This window comes from Pleurodeles waltl, chromosome 6 (genome assembly GCF_031143425.1).
Source record: "Pleurodeles waltl isolate 20211129_DDA chromosome 6, aPleWal1.hap1.20221129, whole genome shotgun sequence".
In the NCBI taxonomy this organism is placed as follows: Eukaryota; Metazoa; Chordata; class Amphibia; order Caudata; family Salamandridae; genus Pleurodeles; species Pleurodeles waltl.
The window spans coordinates 2104595-2116810 of record NC_090445.1 but is presented as its reverse complement, the minus strand read 5'-3'; the positions used below and the strand labels follow the sequence as shown (position 1 = coordinate 2116810).

At 44.8% G+C, this 12216-nt stretch overlaps 1 protein-coding gene across 1 annotated transcript in view; it reads right to left on the bottom strand.

Annotated features, from left to right (window-relative positions):
• Window positions 1-1311: 1311 nt before the first annotated feature.
• Window positions 1312-12216, bottom strand: part of NAIF1 (nuclear apoptosis inducing factor 1) — a 50521-nt gene continuing 39616 nt past the window's right edge. The window contains exon 3 of the mRNA XM_069236929.1: window positions 1312-3495. Coding sequence (XP_069093030.1) covers window positions 3023-3495 — 473 coding nt within the window. The 3' untranslated portion in view covers window positions 1312-3022. The remainder of the gene's footprint in view (window positions 3496-12216) is intronic.

The following is a 12216-nucleotide window of genomic DNA, read 5'->3' as shown; positions in this document are numbered from 1 at the left end:
GAACTGGAAATAATTTACTTCGCCCCTGGAATTACCAATACCCATGCTAACTGGAGTTCCAGGAGGGCATGGAGAATTCTGGGCCACTCATGATCCACTATTACTGAAAGGGGCTTCCTGCATCACCCAGTCTCCTTCACTTTTGTGATTAAGGGATAAGAATGTGAGTTTAAAAACATAATACCAGGACAGTTTCACTTGAAAGCAATCATGCATAGCCATATGGTGCCTTGAGCAAAAAAAATGTTAAAGTTATTTGTTTCCTCAAAAGCTTGGAGCAGCCTTTGAAACGAACTGGTGAGTTGGACTTGGTTGCCTACATCAGACTTGGATAAATACTGACACCTGCACCATATCCGTAATTCATCTTGCCACTCTTGGTGCGCTGCACATTCATGCATATGATGGCAATGACCAGAGACAGGAATCTTGTCTCATTTCTAAAGGTAACCATACCCCAGGTCTGAGGACCAAACTTGATTCCACTTCTGTTAAAGGGACTATGAGGTGTCCTGGTCTTCATTCAAGGACAAGACCTGCTTTGCTCAGCAAGAGCCTGAGTTAAGGCCTTGGCAACGTGCCTTGAGGAAGGTGGAGACAATGCTCCTTCCAAGACCTGGCAAATGCAATCTCTGCCATTCATGACCAAAACATTCCTTGTGATTAATGCTTGTGAGGCCAGTGTGTTTCCCCACTGCTCCCATTGTGAGGGACCATGTTTCTGTGGTGCCAAAAACATTCTGAGGCTTGTGTGCCTGTAGCCCAGATTTGCTGCTTAAGTGTTTCTCTGTGTGGTGCTGATATATTTTTGTGACCTGTGTGCATGCGCTCTGCCCTTACCACAAAACTGCTTTTCATTGTGTGCTGATCACTTTGGGAGGCCTGTGTGCCTGCCCCGGCATTTAATGTGCAACTTTCTTCAAGAAGCAGTGAGACGCTGATACATCCCATAAGCCTGCAATCTGCAATGTCATTCCCTGCTTCTTCAAGCAATGAGAAGACTGCATGGGCTGAGTCAAACACCCTGCATCTTCACCGCAATACTCCTCCCTTTTGTGAGCACTCCCCCAGCTCTCATCTCCAAAGAGTCAGGGGGGCAGACTGATGCAACTGCTTCCAACTAAAATGGTGCAAAAAGTGTGGTCCCCATTTCCAGCTCCCGTGTACCCCTACAGAATGATCAACAAAGAGTAACACCAGGTATCAAATTGTACAAGATCATCCTCAGAATGCTCGACTAGTAGAGGGTATTAACCCTGTTAAACGTAACCCCATAACGATAATGTGTGCAAAGAACAGACACAGCAACAGTTACAACATAACAGTTTATTTCCTTAATAGTAACAAAAGCCATGTCTTTTTCTGAAGTAGCACTATGCAGACATCAGGGTACTTGTAAATAATACACATGCTGTGTGAACTAGACATTTACTCTGTAGCACCTTCAAACAGCAAGTCTTGACTCTTTAATTCTGCTACCCCCTGAAAGTCAACACATAAAAAGGAGGTTTGTGACTTTCAGCGTGCATGCATTATTAGCGTTTTGTAGATTTCAATGTACAGGGAATAATTGTTACAGGAATTGCCTAGCTGCCCTTGAGTTGTCTGCCAAGTCCATCCAAGGGCAGTGACTGTCCTAAATCGTGTCTGATCCTCTGGGTCGGTAATGTCTCTGCTGGGGCTCCTGTGTTCGTGAAATGGAATGGAATAGGAGTTCGAGGTTTTGCATACATTTTGCAATGGTTACTGTTTTTTTTCTGAGGTTGGTATAAAAGTATTGTTAGTTTATGGTGGAAGTAAGATGTAGTATGCATTTTAATCATCTATTGAGTGCAGGAGGTAGTATGACATCCTCTCATGCTTCTGTTTTGTTCTTATGCTGAAGTGGTAACCCACCATCGCTACTAGAATGTACCATTGTTATCGGCAGCAGACTGGAGGCTTAACATCTTTCTGATGGGGAACAAAACAGACAAACAGCTCTTTCATAGTTATTTTAAAACAATTTTACTGGCAGGAAATATCTGACTTGCGAGAAGCAGGGACAAGCGGAGAAGGCAATGGAAGACAGTCTAATTGGCTTTTTGGAGCAAATCACTGATTTCAGAAGCAAGCCAGATGTCACTTCATTACACTGGGCGCTAGAGGGACATCCCTTTTCTCTATGTCCCAATATCTCACAAGACTTGAAGTTTTAAGATGACGGTGTTTGGTGACACAAAGTAATTCACGCTGCTAGAAGGGACCATGCATTTTTGATTAGTATCATGTGAGGGAAACAGCACACATTGAGGCTCAGAGAGGAACCAGTCTTACCGGGGCAAAGAAAGGCATTGTCCCCCCGATTTCTTTTGGAATTGAACTGAAGAGGACAATAACCCTCATGTGGAATAAGAGAAAAGCGACAAGGGCTTCACCACATTCAGTTAGTAGGGGGTTCTCGGCAAGACGCCCGATGAACAGTCAGTTAAATTCCGCTACTCACAAGGATCTACATCAGGCCAATGGTGAGAACCGTTTATACAGGGCTCATGTCCAAACTGAGCGTTGTCTGCAAATCCCTCCGACTCCAACAGGGTTAGACACTGCACATATCCAGCCTGAGGAGAACCAGTCTAGCTGTTTGCATCGTACGTAGCTGGTGGTAATTCAGACATTCATTAGTCATTTTGTACTACCCAAGGCACCATATCCAGAGATAATGCTCTTAATGTACTGACCAAAATACAGAGAGTTTAAAAGACCTGCTCACTGAGCAGCTGCTGTCTGAAGACAGTGAAATGCTGAGATGCTTCTCTGATGCATCTTTTCAATTCTAGACATGATTTTGAGCCCCACGCCATCTTTGATTCACATTGAGTGCACATTGAGTGAATTTGCCACCAAAAGACAGTCTTGTGAGAGAACAGTTCAGATGGCTACAGAAGGTGCCTGATGCCGCAAGGCCAAGTCTCTCTCATCAGGGTCTACTTTGTGGTTGACAGCGGTGCCCTGGTGGGCATGAGTTGAGTCCATAAGTATCTCACGGTATGAGGCTGCTCTGCTGCCCGTTGATACCGCCCTGGTTGGCATCAGTCACTGCAGATGGACTCGGTGTGTGGCTCTGCAGGAACCTGCGGAAGTCTTTGATCATGGGCCTCAACACCTGGATTAGGGCGGTCAACGCTGCCTGGCTCCCTTCCATGGCCTGTGCCTGCCGCTCCTGTGCACACGCCTGGATTTCCTGCGAGCGGCGAATCATCTGCAGTAAGTCATTCTGCTGCTCAAGGTGCTGCGCAATCTCTTTCACATGCAAGTTGGTCACACGCTGCTCCTGCAATAGTTTTGCTGAATTTAAGGCAATTCGGCTCTTCAGTTCCTGGGGTTTCACAGAAACCTCTGCCTGGTGTGTGGTAATCTCCACAGGTGCCTCAGTTGTAATTGTGGTAGGGGTCTCCGTTGTGCAGTACTCCACCACACCATCATCTAGAGTGTGGTATGTTGTTTCAGCTGGAACTACAAAGAGAGAAAGAAAACATGTCAGTTCCTCTCACAAGCCGACTGTTCTATTCACACCCTGCACTACTGGTAGACCTTTTGTGCCTTGTCTGCTTCAAGACCACTTTTGGGACCTGGTGCTATGCTCATGCCTTCATTCACAGGTTTTCCTAATCCTATTTGTGATCCGGTCTCTTTTAGATTCCATTCCAGGTGTGGGTTCCCTTTTCTGCTGCATACTTGTACACTTATCCCTTCCGGGAGGCTGAGACTCCAGAAGAGATATTTAGAGAAACAGGCTATACTCCAAGTCCTACATTAGCATTTGAGGCATGATCCTGCCCCTGTCCACACCAAGATTCACTTCACATCCACCCTGTGCTTGGCATTATGTATTAACATTTATGAGTAGATGCCTGCTGAAAACCTCAATCAGTCTGGAGCCACAAGCCAAGAAATGGCTTCAAACATGGCCTACTGAGTGGAAGCCCCCCCCAAAACCCCCAGCCAAGAGCTTTTGATCCACAGAACTGCCAGAACCTCAAGATTTGTGATATTTATAGGCACCCTTATCTACACCACAAACTTCATGTAGCCATCTATCTCATTTTCCCTTTCATGGGAGTGTAAACATCTTAGATTCTAAATCACAAATCCTGTTTTCAAATAAAAACATTTACAATTTAAAAAATTTATTGTTCACATACTGAAGGTGTGATTTTTTTTTCAAGCAACGGGTAGGAGAATGTGCAGCCTCTTCTACTCTAAGTAGAAAGATGTTATAGCTATTCTCTGCTACAGATGATAAAATATATGTTATCTCACAGGTTGTAAAATATTGAAAATATCACACGGGTTAGATGATTTTTAAGTTATTTCACAGATTATAAGATATTTAGGTTGTCTTGCTAATTTTAAAATAAGTCACTTCATAGATTATAATATTTAATTTAGCTCACATTATAAGATATTGAAGTTATCTCACAGGATACAGATGATTAAGCAAGTTGGATACTGATTGGCCTAAAAGATAAATGGCATTCAAATGTATATATTTAATACTAGTGGTTCTAGGCGAAGGGATCGGTCCTTCCTGAACAATATCAGTCTTGACTGTTTGCATGACAGTTTTATGGTAGGACACTATTGTAAGCAGGTTTTTAGGTCGAGCGTTAGCGTTCAGCCTGCTGTATATTAAAGTATACAATAGAGTGAGTTCCAGCGTTTTGATTTGTTAGTTGCAGTGTCTTTCAAAAATCCTTGCTTGCTAGTGGTCAGTTCTGCCTCTTTGTCCTGCCTTTTTTCACTTTGGGAGCAGCACAAAGTACTGTGTAATTACGCTATGTCCTGTTTATCTCTTCTGAAGGGGACTTTTTCTTTCAGTATTGGCCTGTTTATCTTACACTGTGGGTGTATAATCAGCCCCTCCTCCCCACCAGCTCCCTCTGTAAACATAAACCAACATCAGAAGGGGGCTTTTCCAGGCCGAGCTCACTCTCGCTCTCTTCCTCTTGTTATTTTCAGTCTGTGTGGCAATAAAAGTCCAGTTAGTAATTTACAACACTATGAGCTCTAACTCGAGCAAACACGAGACTATTGCATTCTAAATGCTTGTTTATCTTTGAATTGATAGGGGTTGTGTATTTAGATATGTTCCAAATTAATTGGAGAGTAATTTGTAAACATGTCAACTTGTATCGCAGCAGGGTAGCAGGCAGGAAACAGTTTCTTCAATAAGGCGACTTCAGAAGTGGTGGTTAAGTCCTTGTACTCTCATATCTGGATGGTGGTAATGGTTCCACATTGGTGCCCCATGGAAGCATCCTCCAAGCTGCAGCAGATCTCATTCGAGGCCTGAAGAAATATGGTCACATCATCCCCGTCCTGATGGAACTCCATTGGTGCCCCCCATTGACAGCCCGCATCATCTTCAAAACCAGCGGTATCACTTACAAAGCCATCAGAACCAGCACCCCGCTTATCTGGCACACTCACCATCTCTGGGGCTTTCTCGGAACACCTAGAGCTATCAGACTGCAGAGTAAGAAGTGTGTAAAGAGGGAAAACAAGGCAGCAGGTCTTTGATATCTATTCACCCAGGACCTGAAATGTCATCCCTGTATCCATCAGGACCGGCCAAAGGCTGCTCCAATTTATGAAAGTATTGAAGAAGCACCTTGTTAAAGAGCATTACGTCACAATGCATTAACCATCCACAACTCTGCGTCCTCTCCCATTACCCAGTGACTTTAGAGTTGCCTTTGACCAAGTACAGTACTCCGCAGCCTTTCGGCTAGGTTTGCACTATAGAAATACCATATAAATACATACACACATACATGCATACATCCTAACACAAATTAATGTAAAAATTATAGACAGGCATTATTTACACAGACTCTAATTTGTTTTGCCAAAATGCTAGCAATCATATTAGAGTCTTTCACCCAAACCAGTTTGGCCTGGACAACTTGCTTTCATTAAATGAAGTCTTTTGCAATCTAACTTCTGCCTGTGTCGATGATATGTTACCGCAAGTACTTTACATTTGGTGAGCTAGAAAAATGATTCTCTAATTTCCTGCTCATACATTTATATTTTCACTTATGTGGGTTTATAAAGCATAAACTGTCACTCTGTTTCTACAGCTTCTTGATAGGCTGTTTTTAGAAACATTCGGTACGGAGCAGAGAGGCTACTCAGACAGCAACGAGCACAAGGGCGCATTCTTCAAACCACCAAGTGCCTGATGTAGAGTCTGGCCGATTGGGTTACTCCATCACAACCATGACGGCTATCCCGTCCACCATGTTACCATCCCATTGTATTCTACAGAAATCGTAATACGGTGGACGGGATATCCGTCATGTTTGTGACAGAGTAACCGTTCATCAAACTCTAAATCAAGCCCCAAGTTTTTAATTGTCGTCTGAACTTCAGATGGTTACTCTCAGCCTGACGGGAAACAAAGATTCGAGAGGCCATTTTTTGCATGATTTGCCCCCCACCTATTGCCTGGAAAATGATGTGATTAAAAATGTAATTGCCCTCGGCCCCTGTTAAACAGGTTCCCAGGACCAGATCTCTTTCTCCAAAACTGTACTATGTTTGGCACTTCAGCCACCCTTGTAAGTCCCTAGTAAATGGTGTCCCTTGTACCTAGGGCCTGGGTCCTGAGGACGGCTCCCCACAGCTGCAGCGTAAGCTCTGCCACTCCGAGAAGCCCCACAGCAGCCTCATGCAGACTGCCAGTGCAAGTGCACGACCCGGTGTGTTTGAAAGTTGCAAACCAAACATGGCACTCACAAGAGTGCCCTGTCCACTAACACTGCATGCACTATAGCTAAGTCACCCCTCTGGCAGGCCTTACAGCCCTCAGGCAAGGTGCTCCATAATGCATGTGAGGGGATACGTTTGCATGAGCAGCTAAGCCCCTACTGTGTCTTTACAAAACCTTAAGGCATAGTAAGTGTACAGGGGAGCCATAACAAGTACATGTGCTGAACACTGGTCATTACGAGTTCCCCAGTTACGTGATGGGTACTCTGAACCCTGGGTTGCCTGGTATCAAACAATTCAAAGTGATAAATACTCAATGGTACCAGTGTTGGATTCATTATAAAATGTACCCCGGGCCACATTAGAAGTGCCCCTGCAGAACCTACACCTTTTTCCTGGCACTGTAGTTGGCTAGTCCGAACCAGCCTGCCAACTCCAGACACGTTTCTGAATCCCTGGGGTGAGAGCCTCTACTCTCTGGGACCAAAAGACAAAGCCCTTCCTGGGCGGAGGTGTCACACCTCTTACCCCAGGAATGTGCCCTGCTCTGGCAGGAAGCTACAAAAGCCATGCTACCTTTGAAGCATCGCTCCAGCCATTTGCTGCTAGCTGCTAGACCCCACTTTTGGTGCGAGGAATGGCGGGAAACCTCACAAAGGATAGGTATAGTGACCTCCCCCAGCCTGTACCACCCCTAAGCTGTGGCAGATGAGATGACCACTCCATTTCATTTTCCTCCATCTTGGATGGCAAGAAAAATAGCCAACCAGGTTTAGGGATGTGACCCCCTTCGCACAGAAAGTGGTCTCATACTGGGTGTAGCCACCCAAAGGTTAAGTGGCCCATTGGCCACTACCAGGAACTCTCTCTAATGCCTATTAAATACAGTATTTAGTGGGCATCCCTAGACCTGCAGATCAGATTTGATGGACACGAGAAGACCAGTGACAAAGACTACCCGAGGCGCAAGAACAGAAGTCTTTCTGCAAGAAGAAAAAGGCACAAAACCCTGCCTACTGTACCGAGGACTCGTCAATCACCATTGAGGGGTCAACTGGTCAACGGATGGACTCTCAGAAACCCCGGATCATTGCCCGGCTTCTAAAAATCACCAAGAACCTCCCTCTGAGAGAAGGCATCCCTCCTTACACTACGCAGGCAAGAAACCAGTGAAGTCCGTTTACATGACTGGCTGCTGACCAACGAACTGGACATAGCAGCCTGACCAAATTTCACCTGACGGACCCGGCGGACACACCCTGCAAGTGTGCCAAGTTTGGTGGCACTGCAACCTCCAGTGGCGGAAGTGTACAAAAGCTCAGGGTACAGGACCCACAATGTCGGACACCCAGAAGAAATGTCCACTCCAGACTCTCCGAGGACCAGAAGCAAACACCAGTTGAGGGACTTCAGGACACCCAAGAACCACCCCCCAGAGTGGCCCTGCTGACCTGCAATCCACCCTCAAGGTGACCTGCACCTGGTGGCAAAGGCTTCTTGATGCAAGTCCCTTGGCGGACCTATTTGCCCTGTACCCCGCCTTCCTGGCCTCTGCATTGGAGAACCAGCTGTGCTCTATGAGTGGTTGACCCCTTGCAACCTCGACCTTTCAAGGGCACCCACCAGACTTATCCTCTACGTCCCCCTGTGTAATGTGTTTCCAAATGGTCCCCTTCACTGTGGCGCAGCAGCTCCAAGACCCTGAGCCGCTGCTCATGCCGAAACTGGGAGCTGCCCAAACTTCTCCGGCTGGCCTGCAGGACAATTCGACTTCCTCAACCTAGAAACAAAAGGTCATTTTATATGTAATTTTAAAGTTTCTTTCCACTGATTTCTATGGTGCGTAAATACGCACAAAAAGACTATTTTTGCTAAACTCTGAGAAATCTTAACTTAAAAAATACGTACCCAATTTTAATGAACTTGGTCTTCAAAATTATATACAAATCAGAAGTATTTTTGTAAATTGGTCTCGAGTTATTCTTCAGAGTGTGTCTACATTTTGTGATACTGTAAGTACAACAAATGCTTCGCACAGCTCCTGGATTAGCCTAACTGCTCGACCAGCTATCTTAAAAATAGAGCCTTAGGTGGTCTTCTTAATCCGTCTGTATACCAAGGTGGGGTTGCTCTGACTCTCTGCACCGTGCATATCGTTTTTGTGCACTGTATCGAGAGCCAGCCTCCTACAAAAGGTACTTCCACAGAACAGCTTCTGAAGCCTCAAAGGTTTTTCTGCCCCAGATTTTTAATCTAAAATAGGTACTACACATATCTGTAGTAGAGCTTAACCATAGGGTTCTGGAAGGATACGATTTCTTGAACTTATTGGGGCCACGATTTGTGGCTTGAGCCAAATTAGACCCTTTGGGTGAAGCATGCCACTTTAAATAGATCTGCTTGGATAAAGATACTGCAAGCAGCTGCTTCCAGGAGCTAGAAATGTGACTGAATTTCCACAGACTTAACAGATCGCCCTGCAATCACACTTGGCTCTTTATGGAGAGACCGAAACAGGCAGAATTTCCAGAGTCCATTCACAATTAGATTTAAGATTTAGCACCTGATCCAAGAGGTAAAAGGGAAGGATTCTAAGCAGTATTCGTACAGAAAGAATACAGGCTTTAATCGCAGCTGCCGTCAGGTGACGAAGAGGAAGCCTGACATCCAAACTTATCCCTAAATGTCCAACAGCCTTAACAGGACCAGGGGATGGGCCTGTGACAGTGGACCAGGCGGCACTATCCCAAGTGTTCAGTCTATTGGAAACTGTGCGAATTTCAGATTTCCGCAGTTTAACAGCCAGTTTCCTGAGCCTGGGAACAGTCAGCAGGTTGAGAATCCTCCGGAGCTTTCAGGTCAAAAATTAACTCTGTATCATCATCGTACAGGTATGCAGTCAGTTTGAAATAATGAAGCAAAGTATCTAGAGGACGAAAATAAACATTAAATAGAAATGGAGAGAAAAGGTGCATTGGGGGATGCCCCCAGGAGACCATTTTGGAGTCAGAACCAAAGCTGCTTATTTTAGTGGTCACAATGGGCCATTTGTTGAACAAGGATGCGATGGTCCATTTGTTGAACAAGGATGCGATGGTCCATTTGTTGAACAAGGATGCGATGGTCCATTTGTTGAGCAAGGATGCGATGGTCCATTTGTTGAGCAAGGATGCGATGGTCCATTTGTTGAACAAAGATGCGATGGTCCATTTGTAGAAGAAGGATGCGATGGTCCATTTGTTGAACAAGGATGCGATGGTCCATTTGTTGAGCAAGGATGCGATGGTCCATTTGTTGAGCAAGGATGCGATGGTCCATTTGTTGAACAAGGATGCGATGGTCCATTTGTTGAGCAAGGATGCGATGGTCCATTTGTTGAACAAGGATGCGATGGTCCATTTGTTGAGCAAGGATGCGATGGTCCATTTGTTGAACAAGGATGCGATGGTCCATTTGTTGAACAAGGATGCGATGGTCCATTTGTTGAACAAGGATGCGATGGTCCATTTGTTGAACAAGGATGCGATGGTCCATTTGTTGAACAAGGATGCGATGGTCCATTTGTTGAACAAGGATGCGATGGTCCATTTGTTGAACAAGGATGCGATGGTCCATTTGTAGAAGAAGGATGCGATGGTCCATTTGTAGAAGAAGGATGCGATGGTCCATTTGTAGAAGAAGGATGCGATGGTCCATTTGTTGAAGAAGGATGCGATGGTCCATTTGTTGAAGAAGGATGCGATGGTCCATTTGTTGAAGAAGGATGCGATGGTCCATTTGTTGAACAAGGATGCGATGGTCCATTTGTTGAAGAAGGATGCGATGGTCCATTTGTTGAACAAGGATGCGATGGTCCATTTGTTGAACAAGGATGCGATGGTCCATTTGTTGAACAAGGATGCGATGGTCCATTTGTAGAAGAAGGATGCGATGGTCCATTTGTAGAAGAAGGATGCGATGGTCCATTTGTAGAAGAAGGATGCGATGGTCCATTTGTTGAAGAAGGATGCGATGGTCCATTTGTTGAAGAAGGATGCGATGGTCCATTTGTTGAAGAAGGATGCGATGGTCCATTTGTAGAAGAAGGATGCGATGGTCCATTTGTAGAAGAAGGATGCGATGGTCCATTTGTAGAAGAAGGATGCGATGGTCCATTTGTTGAACAAGGATGCGATGGTCCATTTGTTGAACAAGGATGCGATGGTCCATTTGTAGAAGAAGGATGCGATGGTCCATTTGTAGAAGAAGGATGCGATGGTCCATTTGTAGAAGAAGGATGCGATGGTCCATTTGTAGAAGAAGGATGCGATGGTCCATTTGTAGAAGAAGGATGCGATGGTCCATTTGTTGAACAAGGATGCGATGGTCCATTTGTTGAACAAGGATGCGATGGTCCATTTGTTGAACAAGGATGCGATGGTCCATTTGTTGAACAAGGATGCGATGGTCCATTTGTTGAACAAGGATGCGATGGTCCATTTGTTGAACAAGGATGCGATGGTCCATTTGTTGAACAAGGATGCGATGGTCCATTTGTTGAACAAGGATGCGATGGTCCATTTGTTGAACAAGGATGCGATGGTCCATTTGTTGAACAAGGATGTGATGGTCCATGGCACACAAGATGACTGGGAGGTCATGAAGAAGAGAGGTCTTCCTTTCCTCCTCCATCTGCCACCACTGCTCGTCAGCAGCCAAGGTGACAACCAAATCTGTATTCCGACCTGGGTGAAAACCTTCTGGGGTAAAGTGCCACAAGTGGTTGGACTGAATATATTTTTGAAGATGTTTGCTGAATAATCTCAATCATTTTAGACATAAAGGGCAATATCACTTTCGAATTCGAAGGTTCTTTTGGGTCAAGTGTTACTTTTTTTTAAGAGGTGATGGACAAGCGCCAATTTGCAGCATGGCAGGGCAGAATCCAAAGGAAAGGAGGCATTCTTCTCGTCAGTAAGGTAGGGAGGTGGGTAAGATCAGCATACTTCCAGAATGAACCAGGAAGAGGACCATCTGGAGTTTCTAAATGTTTGTACATCTTCATTATTGCTTCTATGTCTTTACTTGTGATTGGCTGGAATTTAGAAAATGTAGGGAAGACAGCTTCTCTACACCCCGGGGTTCTGATAGTTGTAACATCTTTTCTAATTGATTTATTTTTTATAAAGTGATCAGATGAGATATCAACATGTTCTTGGGGTGAGACAATGCTGTTTTGATGGCTTCAGTATTTGTTAATGATATTATGGGAAGAATGTCTCTAGAGCTATTCATTGAGCTCACTTTATGGTATAGTGTCATCTGGGTGGTGAAGGAATATTCTCGGGTTAGTGCTGCCATGATTCCAATTTATAAAAGAGGACTTTTCTTTTTTCTGTTTGCTAGTGAACCATTTGCAAATGTAGCTTTAATTACTCTTTCTTTCAGACTTCATCCATGACAAAGATTTAATTGCAACTT